Raw genomic sequence first — 19,485 nt, forward strand, 5'->3', positions numbered from 1 at the left:
GCCGGGCCAGGCACGGCCCGTCTCCCTTAAAATAAATGAAAATATTTTTTTTAATAAACTAATAAATATTGAAAACTAAGGATTTATTAATATAAAGCCACCTTAATGGTGGGGGGTTTGGCATAGACCCCTACCAGTTTATTAATTTAAATCAAAATGGTACATGAAGGGAGGTTTGGACTTTGGACCTTGGTCTGACCTCCAGAATACAATAAGAAAGGAGAAAAAATAGAGATGACTCACTTTAACAATTAAAAAAATAAAAATATACAATTATAAAAAATTAAGAAATCTTACTAATCATTAGTGATTCAGTATTCACTATTCAGTAGTGTTTGTATCATCATCATCAGAGGATGTTGTATTATGTCCACCTTTATCTTGAAGTCTCGCCTCAGCATCCAACCAATCTTTGAAGCAGAGAAGCATCTCAACCGTTTCGCCAGTCATCCTACTTCTCTTTTCGTCAAGAACACGCCGACCTGCACTAAAAGCGGATTCCGATGCTACTGTGGACATCGGCACAGCTAAAATATCGCGTGCAATTGCAGACATAACAGGATATTGATTTTTAACACTCTTCCACCAAGATAATACATCTAGACTCTATTTGATTTTCATCATATGCAGACTGAAGATCATTTCGTAAATAAAATTCTAGTTCACTACTTAAAGATGAAGAAGATGAAGATGAACTTGAAGCATGTGTGTGTTTTCTCTGTGCAATGAATGAAAAAATAGATGACGAACGAGAACTACTAGAAGAAGAAATAGAGCTTTGTACGGAGAATCTAGATCCACGAATTTTTTCATCATATATAGCATAAATATCATAAAGAAGTTGTTTTACCTCAATTTTAGCAGGTTCAGGATCTTGAATCATATTTTCACAGTATGCATCAAGTAAAATTAGCACGCCATTCAATTTAACTCTTGGATCAAATACAGCAGCTAAGTTATGCATAGGACATATCTTGTCCCAATACTCATTCCATTTAGATTCCATTTGTTCAATAATAGGCATTAAAACATCATCATATCTATGTTCTGCAAATTTTTGACTAATTATATATGCTTGTTGTAAAAATGAACATGAAGTTGGATAATAAATACCAGAAAGAACATTAGTAGCATTATAAAAACTAAGCAAAAAATCTTCCAAAATTTTTTCTTTATTCCAATCAGTTTCAGTCAATGTAAAGCCTAATCCACGATCATTAATATATGCACTTAATAAGTTTTTATATGGGTATGCATCATGTATCATGCTATATGTTGAGTTCCAACGAGTAATTACATCAAGTTTAAATTTTTTTAAAACGTTTACCATGATTTATACATAGTTTCTTAAATTCTTGAAGTCTTGATCTTGAAGCATGAATAAAAGAAACTGCATTTCTAATTTTTGAAATCACATCTTGAATCATGCCCATGCCAGCTTGAACAGAAAGATTTAAGATATGACATGCACATCTAATATGCAATAAATTTTCATTTAACATGGGATGCAATGAGTCCTTTAATAATATAACAGCAGAATTATTATTAGATGCATTATCAAAAGTAATAGACATAATTTTATCATTAATATTATATGAACATGCAGTTTGATAAATGACATTTGAAATTTGTTGCCCAGAATGTGGAAAATCAAAAGCACGAAAAGCAAGAATACGTTTATTTAATTGCCAATCATTATCAATATAATGAGCAGTAATGGCAATAAAACAATTACTACCTACAGATGCTGACCAAATATCAGAAGTTAATGAAATTTTTACATTTAAAGTAGAGAGTGTTTCAATTAAACTTTGTCTCATTGCTAAAAAGTTAGTCATAGCTACTCTTCTAAATGTACGCCTACTAGTTCTTTTGTAAGCAGGTTGTAGGAACCTCCTCTTGTGTAGCACTTGAATACTTGCTAAATGCAAACTAAAAATTAAATTGCTAGAAGAGCACTTTAGAAGAGAGAAATAGTAGTAGTAGAGAAGGAGAGAATAGTTGGTTTGGTGTGGTGAGAATGAGGGAGGAAAGGGGTATTTATAGGACTCCAAAAAAAAAATTTCCCAAAATACCCCTCAAATTAGCCGTTTTTAGACTGTTGGGAGGGGTATTTTGGGAAAAAACCAAAAATAGCCATTGGAAACGGCTATTTTCTCCCCTCCTTCCAGACGGGCCGTGCCAGGCACGGCTCGTTTGGAGCCGTTGCGGGCCGTGCCTGGCACGGCCCGTTTGCGCCCGAGACGGGCCGTGCCTGGCACGGCCCGTCTCGACCCGTTACGGGCCGTGCCTGGCACGGCCCGTCTCGTGCCGTGCCGAGCCCGGCCCGCCAATCCACGGGCCTGGGGCCGGGCCGGGCTTCGGTTTTTCGCTGAGCGGGCCGTGCCCGGCAGGGCCCGCTAACGAAGCGGGTCGGGCCAAGCACGGCCCGTTTAGTCCGTGGCCCAGTGGGCCTGGGCCGGGCCGGCCCGGCACGGCCCGATGCCCATCACTGGTTGGAATTATCTCCGGATGGATTGTACTTCAAGGAACTCTCATACTGAAATTCTTACATGCACTAATGTCCTCGGCTAGACAAGGGACTGACCCAATGATCTCCCAATAGATTTCCTCCTACCACTTTATTAATTCAGTTCTGCAATATATGGATTACATGTATGTTCCTTCTCAGATTTTTATCCAATGATTCATTCTTCAGTTGTGGTGATGTTTGTTGTTATCCAGGTGATCAGATGGTTTTCTTCATTTTAAATGTGGTCGAGTTCATTGGACTCCTGATGACCTTCAAGCCCTTTTTAGCTGTACCCAACAAGTAGAACACAACAATTATAGTGTATTCTTGAGACTGGAGCCTGGGCAAAAAAATGGAGTCTGACATGATGGCGCACATGAAGCAGGGTAGGAGCATGCCTTGTGCTCCTGATCAGCGCTGTGGCGCATTCATGAGCGAATATGATGACATGATCCAGTATCATGATAATTAATTTATTAATGTTATCTGCTGCATAGCAGCTGAGATTGGCTGTTATTAGACAGGTAATAGAAAGTACGGCGATAGCTTAGCTCTCAATGGCCTTTTTTGTCTCCCAAAGAAGGTGAAGCTAATGTTGTTTCAGTTTGTTATTAACTTAATCATCATCAAAATCGACGTAATTATTATTGTTTTCATGCCTTTTACTGTTATCAACTTCAGGGGATGAAGACTTTAGACCAGGTAATTATGACTTAAGACATGAAAGCAATGCATTATCGGCCATCAACTTAATTAGAACCTAAGATACTGATGAAAATTGATTTATAACTAGAAGAGCTTGCAAAAGAAAAGTCCTCTCCAAGTATTTATCCTTGTATAAAGGTAAGAAATATCTTTAGCTTCTTAGGCATAAAAAGACTAGAACTGGCCTTTTTTGAAAGTATGATGCCAACAGGCACCTGAAGCCATTTTTTCCCTTTTTTTTTGCTGCAAAAAAATATTGTCGTCTATTAGCACAATCATCTAACCTAGACTGTAGAAGAACTGAAATTTTAAATCAACAGGAGGAAATCCAGGAGCAAAGACAGCATATGCCAACCAAGCATGTATTCTCCCATGATACTTAGGCTACTTTGGCATACAAGATGTACTTCATAATATTAACCCTTCTTTTCAGTTACAAATCACCTCGCAAGCAGATCCTGGTTGCTTTCTGCTACTTTACCCATTGATATTGGCTTTTGTCTAGGAAATTGTTCTATTTGCCTCGTCTTGTTGAACCTGTTTACTTCCAAAATTATTACAGCCATTTGTTCTCAACCGATCAAAGTTGACAGAGGACTCAATCCTGAACTTTCCTTTTGAACTGAAACAACGGTGAACTGAAGTGAGTTCCACAGTGAACTCATGCTTTGTAATAATGATAGATATCATCAAATTTCCATTAAAAAATATGTAATTTACAGCTGTTCCATTACAAAAAATTCTACCCACCTTATCCGACTTGTTTACATTAACTGAAGCAAAATCTAAATCTAGAAGTCATTCTTCCATGTTGACCCTATTGGGCACTGGACACTATAGTACCAGCACGAATGAAGTTCGAAGCTCAAACAGCCTTGGGTTGGATCTGCTCAACATCAAACACTTCGAACATCAATCGCCTGACATCTGGTTTGCCATAGACTGTGTACGCAAGCCCATGTATTGCTTGTTGGACTGCAGTTGTGGCCGGATTCCTGAGCCTACGATTATGCTCAAACTTGTCTTGGACTGACTCCCCATATATGATGAAGCGATGAAGGTGCTTGTCCCTCAGGTACCGTCCGCAGTACTTGTTCATTAATAATCGGCGATGCTTCTCTTGTAACCATCTTCCAGGTGCATCAAGATGCTTCATGAGTAACCTCTCAGCCATAACAAGATCCTGAAGACGAAGAGATAAATTTAGGTGTTCCAGAAAGAAAAGAGGTCTCTCAGTTAAGATGTTTAATTTATATTGTATTGAAGCCCAACACTTTACAATCTCTCCTGCAAGTGAAGATATCTTATAATGGATAATCCTGCCATTTGTTCTACTCAGGCCAATTAATTTGCTTTGTTCTCAAACATTATTGGATAACAAACACAATATATAATTGAGAACCATATTAGCATATTGGTAAAGTCTACCTGAATCTTTTGGCCAACATATTCCAACCGCTCCAGACAAAATCGCGGATGCTCAAATTTGTACTTGGAGGGATGCATAAAGCACAACTGCCATGATTTGAAAAGATGTCATCTGGTAAAGCTTAACAAAAGCAAGAATGGACAACAGGCTTAACAAAAGCAAGAATGGACAGCATTCCAATATTACATAGCACAGACTGGCATGTTCTTTTTCATCCCCCTTAACTGCATATTACCATCAGGCTATCACCCTCTTTTCCAGCCTACAGGCTATTGACTACTATCATAACAGTCTTTTTTTGTACCCTCCTAAGTCCTAGTTGACTCTTGGAAGTCCACCTTCAATTAGTTTTTTCTCCTCTTCAAGAGGTTGATTCTCATTAATCCAACTTCTATAAATTGATAGTCTTGCCTCTCTTTATGCCAAAACGTCCAAGAAAGACCTTTCAACTCCTCAATTTTGACCTTTGGAGATATCAACCAAAATTAAAGTTAAGGGACCCTTGCATCGCAAAGATTCCAACAAGCCTAAGACCAATTCATTACCACAGCTTCACAAAGATTGTAGGAAAGCTTAGTTGGCGAATATTGGTCTCTAAAAGCAAACAGTTTAGGTCCAAAATTATCTCAGGTTCTGTTTGGCATCACATCATTTATTAGTTTTCATGAACCTATCCAGGTATCAGTTTTCATTGAAGCCAACATCAATTTGTTTTTTTTTCTTCTTTTGTAATTGAAACTTCTTTGGCAGTCACTTTGGTTGTGGTGGTGATGGTGGTGGCAGCAGCTAGCTGGCAAGCGGTGGTGGCGACCGGCTGACAATGAGCGCTGGCCGCTGGAAGGGGCCAATGGGGTGGTGGTGACGAATGGTTTGCATTTTCCCAATAAAAAAACAAAAAAAGAAAAGTGAAAGCTACTCCTGAGAACTTTCACTTTTTAAAGAAATTTTGGAAAGCATTTTCAGAAAATCAAAAAGCAAAAACAAATTTTGGCAGCAGCTACTCCTCAGTTCCATGTTTCCAGAAATGAAAACCAAGAACCACAAACTGGTAGCAATGCCAAACAGGCCATTAGGAAGTTCCACGAGAGCATGAAGGCCATAGCTAGTCAATAGTTTCCCAAAAAAAAAAACAATTGCCCTCTTGATAAAAATTTATGGTATTTATTAAAAAAAAAAAAACACCATTAGGAGATTACCTGAAGCCCAAGTCCAAGTTCAATGTTCCTTGCTTCTGTGATTTCTGGAATTCTGTCATTCATTGGCAAAGGGTATCCTAGTATTTGCATGACTTGGGGTCTGCTGTCAAAGTCCCAGATATTCCCTCGAAAACGATGCATACCTGGAGGAACGCATGCTCTAAAAAGCCTTGGATGTGCAAAAAGTGCATCTTGCGGGGGCTGCATGGAGAAAAAGAGTATAGTAAATAACTCAGAGACAAGAAAAGCGCGACTTGTGCACCAGAGCTTGAAAAATAGTTTTGCTAAATGAAATCAAATGCAATAACTCATGCCTTATAGGCAGCAACATCTTGCCAGCTAAGCTGGCGGCCTTCGAACTCAACGGAAACATAATCAACATCTTCCAGTTGCCGTCTCAATTTTGGTTGACAGCTCTCACCTTCTGGATCCATTCCAAATGCTTCAAATAGAACACGGTAAACTTCAGGCATACCAAAACACAGATATATTGCTCCAAACAGTGCCCAGAATACAGATCTGAAAATGTGTTACAAGCAAAAGAAAAAACTTAGGCTGCTTTCAAGGACTGAAACCTCCCTGCTCTCTCATAAGTTATAGTAAGTTTCAGAAACTTAAATCAATAACATGCTAATAGTCAAAGCTTATAGCTACTTTCTTACCAACAGTTCCGCAGCTAGGAAAATCAGACAAGAACTACAGAAAAACAAGTTATTATGCCAAAACACATAAGCTACAACCGCTTATAGTAGCATTTAATATATAGAAAAAGTCATGACTCATGTCTAGTAGATGTGAAGAGTCCATGCTAGTGATTTCACTGCATCGAAAATATATGTGCAAAACAATTACAGTTTGCATCCATTTCAGCTCACTTAACAATAAAATTGTGCTACATTGATTAGATACATAAAAGCAACATGCCTTCACAGATAGAACATCATTGGCTGGTTTACACGGATGGTTAAGCTCCATTTGTGGCTTCAAAGGGACTTCAGGAATTCAAATAATAGAAATAGGAATCAAAATTTTGAATTTTCTACAATAGGAGCATCATTGAGCTGAACATTCCTAGGACCATTTGATATCGTAGATATTATTGAATCCTTCACTAAGTTAACTTGGATTTTCATCCATGTACATACTGAATGGGACAAAACGTGAACACAAACTTACCTTCTATTAATGTTTCAGTTTCAACATGCTTAATTAGAGTCAGCATCTTTCATGTGCCTCATCCCAGAGAGATAAATAATCCCCTTCCCTTTTTTGAAGATTTTGTCTATAGTAGCAACTTAGAGATTTTTAATATACTCAGGAGATAATGTATCCCTAATTAAACTAAAAGAAGATAGTGAAAATTTAATTTATCATGTGTTAACCGATCACCAGATCTTAAAGGCTTAAGCTATTAGTGCATGATTCTATCAGGCTTAACAGTCCCACTCCCCTCCTTAGTTGCGGCCTGGACCATGCATGTAAAGAAATGAACAGACACAATATGAGACAACATGGTAAATCAAATAATAACAACTGACATGGAAGGGATTTGAATCCATGATAATCAGCAACTTTGTCTCTGATACCATGTTAATGAACTTCCAGACATTGTTCGAGAATAGGTCAATCATGTAAATCAGCCTTATTCTCTTTATTAATAATATTGTTATATTTTCATTTATCATCGTCCTCATTGTCCAATTCTGATCTCATAAAAACAAAGTTGGATGCATATCATAAGTCTGGTTGAGAAGGCTTCAAGAAGTTGGCATACTTTTACAGCAGAACATCTATGTCATTGACTATTCATGAGTCAATTCCGAATTCCTAGACACGGCAATTTGGGGCAAGAGAGGGTTCCACCATGAAGCTAAAAGCAGAACTGACGGGTTAGGAGACTTACCTTCTGGATTGTATATCATTTAATACATCCAAAGAGCAACCATTTAAAGTCCATTGAGTGGGTCTAGAGTCTAGATGAAGAGAAAGAGGATGAGGCTTGATATAAGAAACTAATTCTTCTCTGAGGGGCAATATATAAGCTAAAGAGTCAAACCATTCAACATAGAAAGCTGATGCAAACAAACTTGATATTAATAATACTTGACTCTTTGAGTAACTATAAGTGCGGTAAAAGATACACCCATGGGGAAAGGAGAGTTTATTTTTTACTCTTGCTGTATGGTAGACATCTTTTTTGCATCTTATTGACAAGATTGTATAATGTGCAAGAAAATGATTTAAGCTACTCATACCTTCAATAACATAAAGATAACCCTAAAAGAATCATATAACATCGACATTCTTTTATTTCATTAAGAACGCAAATTAATGAAGGAAACAAAAGCAATGAGAAAAATAACTGTTTATGCCCAATGCAAGTTATTGATCCCTTGCAACCATTTTGTGTAGGAACAAGCCATAAATTTACGAGTTTTATTAGTAGAAATGATGCAGGACGGAAATACGGATTGAAATACAGAGAGAAAGAGGAGAGGAAGAGGGGAAGAAGAAGAGAAGGAGGAGAAAAGGAGGAGGAAGAAGAAGACCAATTTTCATTCAATAATTCATTAAAAAAAAAATAACAAATGCATGCCCTATATATATATATAGGGCCACCAAATAACAAATAAGTCCCAATAATAAAAACGATTCGAAAGAGGTCCTCACAAGACAATATGCAAACTAATCCTATCAAAATAAATAATAATAAAAGAAAAACATCAATCAATCCAGCCACAATGAAAGTGGCTGGACCGTCTTCCTGCGACGACCAAAATCCCGCAAAATAATCAGTCCAGTATTCGTGTCCGCACCAACTCCCCCCTGGTAAGAAGAAGGCGACCCCGACGATTCGACGAATGACTCTGGTAGTACTCCAAAAGATCTGGGTCAATGCGCTGTAACTCCGCACGGGTAATCCATGTAGTATCAGACTCCGGGCGTCCTCGCCAACGAACCAGAAAACGCTGAACACCCCCATCACTGGTAGAAACAGTCTGCTCATCTAAAATGGCATCAATATGTTCTTTTTGTGCTGGTGGTAAAGCTAGATTGGTCGGGGATGGGGTGGAATCAAGAAGAGGAGTATCATCAAGCTCAAGTGATGGCGGAGCGAAAGGATCAGTAGGAATAGAAAGGGGGCCCTTGTAAGCAACCAAATCCTCAATATTAAAAGTGGAGCTAATACCAAAATCAGAGGGAAGATCAAGAACGTAAGCATTAGTACCCACGCGTTGCAATACTCGAAAGGGCCCAGCACTACGAGCCTGCAGTTTCTTGACGGTTCCAGATGGAAACCGCTCAGGCCGAATACGTATCATCACATAATCCCCAGTTTGAAATGATTTATCTCGCTTATGAGAATCAGCTTGTAGCTTATATTGAGCATTACTCATATGAATGCGTTTGCTAATTTCCTGATGCAGATTATGAATGTGCTGTGCAAATGCATGTGCAGACTCAGAAATGCGAATATGGGGGGACATAGGTAGGAGATCTACAGGTTTGCGAGCTTTATAACCATGGACCACTTCGAATGGACTCATCCCGATAGATCTATTGACTGATGAATTATATGCAAATTGGGCGACAGACAGAATAGAATCCCAGTTACGATTGTGATCCCCGACTAGACTACGCAGAAGGTTACCTAGACTTCGGTTGACGACTTCGGTTTGGCCATCGGTTTGAGGATGATAAGCCGTAGAAAATTTAAGTTTGGTGCCAACCAGATGCCACAAGGTTTTCCAAAAATAGCTCATGAAACGGACATCCCTATCGGAGACAATGGTTTTTGGTAAACCGTATAACTTAACAATCTCATCAAAAAATATCTTGGCTACTCGAGAGACATCAGAAGTTTTGGAACAAGGAAGGAAGTGGGCCATTTTAGAAAAACGATCCACAACCACAAAAATGGAGTCATGTTTCCGAAATGTGCGAGGAAGGCCGAGTACGAAGTCGATACTAAGGTCAAGCCAAGGGCGATCTGGGACAGGTAACGGAGTGTATAGGCCAGTATTTTGTTTTTTGTGCTTCGCTAGTTGACACGTGCGACACTGTCCCACAATTTTAGCAACATCCCGTTTCAAACTTGGCCAAAAAAATTGACGTTCAACTTCTTCTATGGTCTTATCACGGCCAAAATGTCCAGAGAGACCACCGGCATGCACTTCCTATATCAAGAAATTGCGCACGGAAGTGCGCGGAATGCAGAGCTTGGAAGCTTTGAACAAGTACCCGTCTTGTAGATAAACACCATCAATCAAAGGTCCTTGTCCATCAGCAAGGGCATTATAGAGTTGGCCAAAATCTGGACAAGACAAGTAATCGAGCTTAAGTCTATCAAAACCGGTGATGGAAACAGACATGGCGGACAACAGAGTTACTCGACGACTTAACGCATCAGCAGCTTTGTTCGCAGCACCGGACATATGCTTGAGGACAAAAGTGTAATCCTGGAGGAACTGAACCCACTTGGCATGTCGATGATTAAGTTTTTTCTGGGAATTAAGAAAACGAAGTGCTTCATGGTCAGAATAGAGAACAAATTCATTAGGAAGGAGATAATGTCGCCAATACCGTAGGGCCTGGACTATGGCATAAAATTCCTTGTCATAGGTGGAATATCGTTGTCTAGCCTCATTCAGCTTTTCACTAAAATAGGCTATAGGATGACGTTCTTGACTAAGCACACCACCTATTCCCAAGCCAGATGCATCACATTCCACCTCAAAAACTTTGTTAAAATCAGGGAGTCGCATAACTGGCGCTTCCGTCATTTTTGTCTTAATGTCATTAAATGCTTTAGCGGCTGCGCGTGTCCACTGAAAATCACCTCGTTTAAGACAATCAGTGATAGGTGACATAAGTGTACTGAAGCCCTTAATGAAACGACGGTAAAATGTGGCCAGGCCGTGAAAACTACGGATGTCAGTAATATTCTTAGGTTCAGGCCATTCAACAATTGCGGTGATTTTCGCAGGATCAGCAGATAAACCTTCAGAGGAGACTATATACCCTAAGAAGTTTACGTGAGTAGTGAAAAATGAACACTTCTTAAGGTTAGCATGGAGGCGCTCGTTGCGTAAAGTCGTACAAACTTGCCTTAAATGGCCTAAATGTTGCTCCTTAGTGTGACTATAAATAAGGATATCGTCAAAGTACACGACTAAAAATTTGCCCATAAAAGGTCGGAGTACTTGAGTCATCACTCGCATAAATGTACTTGGAGCGTTTGAGAGGCCGAAAGGCATTACCAGCCACTCATAGAGGCCATCCTTTGTCTTGAAGGCTGTCTTCCATTCATCTCCTGGACGAATCCGGATTTGATGGTAGCCACTTTTTAAGTCAATCTTGGAGAAAATCGAGGCACCTGCCATCATATCCAGCATATCGTCGAGCCGGGGAATAGGAAAACGGTATTTGACCGTGATTCTATTAATAGCCCGACTGTCTACACACATTCGCCAAGTCCCATCTTTTTTTGGAGTAAGAAGGGCAGGTACGGCACAAGGACTTAAGCTCTCTCGAATAAATCCCTTTTGTAAAAGCTCGTTAATTTGCTTTAGGAGCTCTGCATGATCAGAAGGGTTCATCCGATAATGGGGCAGGTTAGGAAGGGTAGCTCCCGGGACTAGGTCAATGGCGTGCTGAATATCACGCAAAGGGGGTAAATGATCTGGAAGGTCTTCCGGAAAAACTTCTTTGAACTCCTCGAGAATAGCGAGGGATTCAGCCGATAATGTGCTGTTAAGATGGGGCTGAAGTTCTTTAACTAGTAGGGCAAACACCGGAGAGTCCTTAAAGACGTTCCTCTCAAATTCCGTGGGGTTAAGGATATGCAGTTCCTTCCCCTTTGATTTACTCTTGTCTGTACTCTTATTTAGCATTTTGGGCCGTAAAGGATTAAGCTTAATCTTTTTACCCTGGAATACAAAGGAGCAAGAGTTAGTTCGACCGTAGATGGTGACATCGAGATCGAACAACCAAGGCCTACCTAATATCAGATGACCTACGTCCATTGGGAGTACGTCACACCAGACAGTGTCTTTATAAGAGAGGATTTGAATAGGTACAAGACACCGTTCCTTAATGTGAATGGACGACGTGTCGATCCAGGAGACCTTATAAGGGTGAGGTTGGGACACAGGGGTCAGACCCAAGCGGGCGACAATGCTGGAAGATATCGCATTAATGCAGCTCCCGCTATCAATGATAACTTTACAGTCTTTTTCGCCGCATTTAATGTAAGTGTGGAAAATTGAGGTTCGTCTCCAGTCATCAGTCTCTTTAGGCTGGGTAATTGCACACCTCACTACATTCACAGTGGATCGGTCAGCTTCGTGGGCAATTATCTGGGGAGTAGGTCGGATACAACCTAAAGTGTGTGGTTCTTCCTCAGTTTCGTCTTCGACATCGTGAATATCATCTAAATTAGGCTCATAAATTTGTTCCTCCAAATTATCTATGTGATCCGTCGGTTCATGTGTGTCAATAACTAGGGTCGGATTTGCACATTGGGAGGCAACGTGACCAAACCCTTGGCATTTAAAGCACTGAATTCGTGAGCTTGGTTTTGGAGGTTCACCTAAAATTCCTTTGCCTTTAATATCTCGGTTTTGGATAGGTGGAGAAGAAAAGGGTTTAGGAGGGACAGAACCGACTGGGGGTCTGGATCCAGATGGTTGGGCACTAGTGGGGACCCGCCTGGTGTCAGGGCGCCTAGCAAACATAGATTTGGAGAATTGTTCATAATTTTGCACAAATGTATAGGCTTGGTCTAAGGTGGACACTTCACGAAGAACAAGTTCTTTCCTAAGCTCATCATTTAGGCCTCGTCGAAATCGGCTCAAGATCATACGTTCATCTTCAGCTACATTACTACGCATCATAAATTCATCAAATTGGGCGATGTATTCAGTAGCTGTGCGACTACCTTGTCTTAAATTGTTCCATCGATCTAAGAGGTCAGATTGATAACTTAATGGAAGGTATTTTTCTTTTAATTTTTCTTTCATCTCTACCCAATCGGTAATAGCAGGTTGATGTCTCCTGGCTAACAGTTGTTCGGTGTTTTGCCAAAACAACTTGGCTCGACCAAGGAGTTTCATTCGAGCGAGTCGGACCTTTTTCTCCTCCGACAGATTGTACCACTCAAAGAAGTGATCCATTTCGTGTAGCCAATCGGAGAAGACCTTCGGATCAAGACGACCATCGAAAGTGGGGGCTTCAACCCTAATGCCTCGCATTACATCTTCATCAGGGTCACGAGGCTCTCTAGATTCTACGGTATGTCGGTGAACTCCATCAACAGGAGGAATGGGACCAGGTCCTCTAGGGCGAGGGTAGGCATAATGGTGACCTGGAACAGACCTATGATCAAAGTTGCCCTGCCGAACCGAACCTTGTTGTTCTAGGATTTGTTCTAGGGTATCATCCTCATCAAGACCCGGTAAATGGGGAGTACTAACCTTTTGGGATTCAATAACCCTTTGAATTGAAGCCTCAATTGAATCGAGTCGAGCATTAACCTGGGTGGACATTGTGGTTAGGTCATGAATTTGGGCGTTGTTTGCTTGGACTTGGGCATTCGTATTTTGGACTTGAATATTAGTGTCATGGATAGCTTTTAATAGGGCTTCAATTTTGGAATCCATGTCTAGTGGAAACTCAAGATGAGATGCGACACGACCACTACGTAGATGCATAAAATGAATGACAAAATGTAGTAGCCGACCAACTATAAAGGTTCCTAAGTAGACCTAATGCATGAAATGAATTCACAATTGCAAAGTAGATGCTCAATATAAACTAAAACTACTCCCTAGCAAATAGTCATAGCAAACTGTAAATTACTATGAAGCGCAGGCCAACAAGTAATGCAGTCCAGTAGTACTAGGTTTTCGGACTATGCAAGATGGTACGGAGCCACGTATGTTTCCCCGAATTGATCTAGCTCCACAGTTAATATTAAAAGTGCTGCTACTAGGGTTTCTGTTTGTCTTGTGAACGTGTGTGAACGCGTGTATTTTGGATTTGTAGACGCAGTACCACGCACAAATTAAGAAAATTAATGCCAACTTAATTGAGCAAATTGAATCTGCAGGAAATGGGAGAACAGCGCTGACCTGGTCTGGAGAGAAACTCGTGCGCGCAGAAGAGACGTGGTCTACAGAGATGTAGAACAGAAGCTCGATGACGACCGGTGGCAGAGAAGGGGTCACTGAGACCTCCCGGAAAGGTGATCAGAGAAACTGATGGCGGCTTTGGTCGGGACAGTTCGTGATGGCTGATGGCGCGGTGACCGGCGATGGCAAGTTGTAGCAGCGGCGCGGCGGCGACTTAGCAGCGGCGAGCGGCCGTAAAGAAGGGCAGGGGCGGCGCGCAGCGCTGTGGTGCAGCAGCAGGCGTGGCAGCGGCGGTAGGGAGCGAGCGGGGAGCGCTGTCAGCAGTGGAAGGCAGACAGTTGCGGTGGTGGGAGGGCGGGATACGGTGGTGGAGGTGGGAGCCACTGTTGGCAGGGGAAGCGTCAGTGGCGGTCTGCGGTGATGGCTGTCAGAACCCGACGGCGGCGGTCTGCGGCGACGGCAACGTGGCGGCGCGGCGGTGGGAGCAGCCCGACGGCGCGGCGGTGCGGCAGTAAATAGCAGCGGCAAGCGGCGGTACGGAGGAGGCGTGAGCGGCGCGCGGCGCGGTGGTGCAAGCAGCGGAGATGGCGGCGGCGGTGGGACAAGGGCGGTGGCGCAGAGAGCAGTGGAAGGCCGCGGGAATGTTGGTGGTGGGACGAGAGGCGGAGGCGGTGAGAGGCGGTGATCGGAGATGAAGAAGAAGTTCGGGAGAATGAAGAAAGGGGAAAGGGAAGAGCACGTGCGTGACTTATGCGTCACGTGCAGCTTCTTTTTTTTTCTTTTTTTTTTCTTTTTTTTTTTTTTTTTTGAATCAAGTCGGGTTGCCGGGTTGTCGGGTTAACGGACCCAACCCACTAGGACAGTCCGACCCGCAAAATTTTTTTTTTTTTTTTTTGAAATAATTCGGGTTAATGGATATCGGGTTAACGGGTCGAAACCTTACCCGCACTGTGGATCTTCTTCCACCTTCGACGAATCCGACGGTCGCGTTCGACGATTCCGACGGTCGCGCCTGATTTCGTGGCGGTGGTTGCGGGGAGGCGTTGCGCCGATGGAGCGGGGTGCTGGTGCGGCAGTGAACGGGCGGCGACGTCCTTCACTTGGTCCGGCCACGGTCGGTGGCAGCAAGCTGCTGCCGAAACCCCCGGGGAAGCACGGCGGCGACCGAGGGCGAATCGGCGGCGCGGCGAAACGGATGCGGTGGGTGATGCTTGCACGGTGACTATCGGAGGAGAAATTGACGAGGAGGCCGGCTTATTTGCCTCCCGGGCTGCCTTGGGGTTTTCCGGCGACAGTGGCTTTCTTCATTGCGTGAGATCCGAGAGAAGGAGGAAAAGAAAGGGCGAGAGCGTCGGAGGCAGCGGCGGTGGGAAGAGAGGGCGGCGACGGCGTCTTGCGAAGGCGATCTGTGGATTGACGCCGGAAGACAGTCGACCGACGGGGGGTTTTGTTTTTCTCTTTCTTCTCGGTGGGTGAGGTGATGAACAGGGAAGAAACTAATGAAGAAAGGGAGCGACCCTTCTTCTTCGGAGTACGTGCCGTGCGACGACCTTCCGTGCGTTCCGGCGTTCGCGGTGCAAATGAACTAGCAAAGTACAGGTGAGGAAAAGGCCGAAAAGGAATCGGCGGGGGTCCGTCCATAAACTGGATCCTTCGACTTCAGCAACAGAGGCAAAGTCAGCCCTGCTCTGATACCAAAGCTGATGCAGGACGGAAATACGGATTGAAATACAGAGAGAAAGAGGAGAGGAAGAGGGGAAGAAGAAGAGAAGGAGGAGAAAAGGAGGAGGAAGAAGAAGACTAATTTTCATTCAATAATTCATTAAAAAAAAAATAACAAATGCATGCCCTATATATATATAGGGCCACCAAATAACAAATAAGTCCCAATAATAAAAACGATTCGAAAGAGGTCCTCACAAGACAATATGCAAACTAATCCTATCAAAATAAATAATAATAAAAGAAAAACATCAATCAATCCAGCCACAATGAAAGTGGCTGGACCGTCTTCCTGCGACGACCAGAATCCCGCAAAATAATCAGTCCAGTATTCGTGTCCGCACCAAGAAACCTTCAAGCTTTGATGTATAACAAGAGAGCCCAGGTAATTATCAATGATTGTGAATCTCCTAGGAACAAGACTTGAGTGACCTCCAACAAAGTGTATCATTTCTAGCTTATTAAAATCTTTTGTTAATTGGACCTAAAAAAGTTCCAGATTACCTTTCTTATCTCAAAAAATAAAAAAGAAGGGGGAAAAGGAACATGATTCACTATGTGCCAGGACTTCTGAAAATCTTACAACAAAACATAGTTCCATTTTGAGCTCTGAAGGGATTTGTTATCATACTTCTAACGTGCTGAAAATGTTGTAATCCAGAGAGAGCATGATGTTGTTTCTATATTCAAACTAGAAATTTGTTTTGCCACTTAGAGGGAACTGAAAATTTCTTGTCATATACACAAAAGTGAATGATTTGAGAGGTGTCCCCTTGAACCAAGATTTGCCGTACCGATTGGTACTGGTGTGTATCCGACCGTATCAATATCAATACCAAACCAGTATGCAGTACAGAGGGTGTACCGACAATCGGTATGCCAAACTAGCCATCGTATCGGGCATATACTGATACTATACTAGGATAGTACCGGTACGTGTTCCGGTACTGACATAGTAAATCTTACCTTGAACAACAAAACACATCAGATTTAAAGAAAGAAGACAGTAGGAATAGGTCAAAAATCAGATGTAAAACAGAATCCTAGACGTCCAGACAAGGAATATACAACTTCAAATATCATCACAATCGATATCATAAGCTTATTGTAAAATAAAAGGATGCATCCAATAGGCATTACCAAACATCATTACTCCAAAAACCTCAATGATATTATTAAGACAGAGAGAACAGTTTCCCAGAAATCTTCTTCTCTTTTTTAGACAGTTTAATATTTTTTTAGTTTTTATATGTTACCAAATCCATTTGGAGTAATAAATCAAACCCAATGGCCACGCATGCCACAACACAAGCAAAGTTGTCTCCAAAAAGATACAACACCCTTAAGTCCTACACACACACATATATACATATATATACATACACACACAGACACACACACATATATATATATATACATATTAATAATTAATAATTAATAATAAAGTAATAATTAAGTAATACAATTTCTTTCTAACTATCAATTACTCCTATCTTAAATCCCAATATTTCATTTAAGTATCTTCTTTCTATGCTATGATTTCGTGGATCCCGCCCTAGATCGAGATGTAGATTTCTATTTCCATATATATTTATATATATTATTAATTTTAAATATATATATGTGGGGGGGGGGGGGGGGCAGAGAGTTAGACTTGGCTAAACTCAAGTGTTGGGTCCAGTCGGATCTATATTGGATAATAGGGATTCCACATTGTTGATCTAGGCAATTAGATGTGATCTATTGCTCGTATAATGCTTGCATACCAAAAATCATCTAATTTGGACCCACAACCTATGCATCAAGTGATAAGAAAACATATATAATGTAATATTATTTAGACTATCCGATTTTTTGACTACCTGATGCAAAGCTAAGGGTCTCTATATCGTATGATTTTTGGTATGTAAAAAATTTAGAAGTAGCGGATCACATCCGTTGACTCAAATCATCGATGTGAGACCCCTATCGTTGAATCTAGACCTCACCGGATCTGAGTGGAGATCCACATGTAGCCAAGTCTAGATATACATACATACATAGCATGTATGAAGTAAATATGATAATGATCAATCGCATTGTGCATGTTAATCTCTTTCCCAATGAAATATTCAAAACTTTGTAATAGCAAAATTAACTTCTGCATCTTATTGAGATAGAAACCTCTAATCATTTTGATCAACAATGGTATGTTCAAAAAAAAAGTAAAGATTATAAAATTCCACACCCAATAAAAACATTTTTCAAAAAGCCAATGACTAACAGGTTCATCAGTAAAATTGCTTCTAGCTCATTTCCTCCAAAGATCAGCTACCACCCTTATCAAACCAAACAAATTAGTACTTTCTTTAAGTTCTTGAGTCAACTATTAAATTCAGCAAAAACAGAATGATTTCATAGTCCAAATATTTGTGCTCCAAAATAGAGAACAATGAATTGAAGATACTGATTTAATTATTCTTACTTCACGAATGATTTCATAGTCCAAATATTAGTGCTCCAAAATAGAGAATGATGAATTGAAGATACTGATTTAATTATTCTTACTTCACTGGTGGCTCTCTCTCGTTCCGGATCAGTTTATCCATCTCATCAAATGGAAACACCAAGTTCTGCAAGCTCGCAGCTTTGATCCACTTTGGTAAATTCCTCTTCCCAATCAGCGCATAAACCCTCTCCCTCATCGGCGCCGGCGACTCCCTCGGGTACTTCTGCAAGAAGTATTCAGCAAATGCCAGCTCGAGCACATACTGTCCCAAGAACCAGAGCCTTGAGTGCCCATTCCGGACATGCCTTGCATTGGTCCTATCACACGACGGATGCTGAAACGCCAAGTACAGCAGGGTGTCAAACTGCTTCGCCGGGTTATCATCATCGAACCGGTCAGATGGCTCCAGGGGATATCCGAGCGCCTGCTTTGCCTCGAGAAGGTACTCTTCCATCCACGTCTTGTCGGCATTGTTCAAACGGGAGAACGGCAAGCAAGAACTCAACAAAGGAAACGACTTTAGGGACAACTGGGGGCTGTTGAGGAATCTCTCGGTCAATTTAGCATCATCTAGCGGGGGTTTCAGTATGAACGTCCTCGGGGGGGTCCTTTTCTTCGGAAAGGCCACTTTTTTACGCTCGGCGAGCTCTTTGAGGAGCCTATGGGGGCTGTTGGCCGGCGCCTCTTGGTCGGGGTTGACGGCGACGGCGAAGACGGAGGAGTTGGGGAAGAAGGAGCGGAAGGATTTGAGGGACTTGAGGCGGGTTTGGAGAGGGAAAGGGGAGAGGGAGGAAGAGAAGGAGAGATCGGATTTGAGAGGAGAAGAGACCTCCATAGGTGAGGAGAATAAGAAAGATTTGGGGTCGTTGGGGAGAGATGGGCGGATTAGGGCTTGAAAGACCATCTCGGGAGTGGAACTATTAGGGTTTTGCGGGATTTTAGGCGGTCACAAATGGAGGTTTTGGAGAGGTTTTGGGGGGAGAGAAGGGAGTGGGAAGGGGAGGAGGAGATAAGGGAACGAAGGAGTTTTGGGGGATTCGCTGCGCTTCTTGCAAGTTAGAAGCGTGAAATTTGGATCTCCACCGTTCATTTGGTGTTCGATGCGGATACTGAGGGAGGCATGGGGGGTTCGGGTTGTATCTTTCGCGCGAAATAATGATCGATCTTCTTTGTCGACATCAACCGTTGGATCGTACCTCGCGCATATCGCAAAGCACTCCGAACTCCCTCGGCGTCCATCGCACAGATCTCGAGGCAACTATTGCGCGATCGAACGGTAGGTTCGCTCGAAAGATACAACC

General features: G+C 41.9%; 2 protein-coding genes across 5 annotated transcripts in view; one reads left to right on the top strand and one right to left on the bottom strand.

Moving 5' to 3' along the window:
• The window catches only part of LOC103712253 (protein ZINC INDUCED FACILITATOR-LIKE 1-like), a 44,086-nt gene extending 40,918 nt beyond the window's left edge, over positions 1-3,168 (top strand). For all 4 annotated transcript variants that reach the window (XM_017844071.3, XM_039124777.1, XM_017844070.3 and 1 more), the window contains one exon: positions 2,725-3,168. In XM_017844071.3, the coding sequence (XP_017699560.3) occupies positions 2,725-2,816 (92 nt within the window). In that variant the 3' untranslated portion in view covers positions 2,817-3,168. The remainder of the gene's footprint in view (positions 1-2,724) is intronic.
• Positions 3,169-3,856: 688 nt separating this feature from the next.
• On the bottom strand, positions 3,857-19,213 carry LOC103697308 (ribonuclease III domain-containing protein RNC1, chloroplastic). Its single transcript, XM_008779149.4, has 5 exons — positions 18,244-19,213; positions 6,157-6,361; positions 5,843-6,043; positions 4,646-4,732; positions 3,857-4,400 (listed from the first exon to the last, which is right to left on the bottom strand). Exons 1-5 carry the CDS (start codon positions 19,086-19,088, stop codon positions 4,083-4,085), a joined length of 1,656 nt encoding a protein of 551 aa, XP_008777371.2. The 5' UTR covers positions 19,089-19,213; the 3' UTR covers positions 3,857-4,082.
• Between the last annotated feature and the right edge of the window lie 272 nt (positions 19,214-19,485).

This window comes from Phoenix dactylifera, chromosome 3 (genome assembly GCF_009389715.1).
Source record: "Phoenix dactylifera cultivar Barhee BC4 chromosome 3, palm_55x_up_171113_PBpolish2nd_filt_p, whole genome shotgun sequence".
NCBI classification, from domain to species: domain Eukaryota; kingdom Viridiplantae; phylum Streptophyta; class Magnoliopsida; order Arecales; family Arecaceae; genus Phoenix; species Phoenix dactylifera.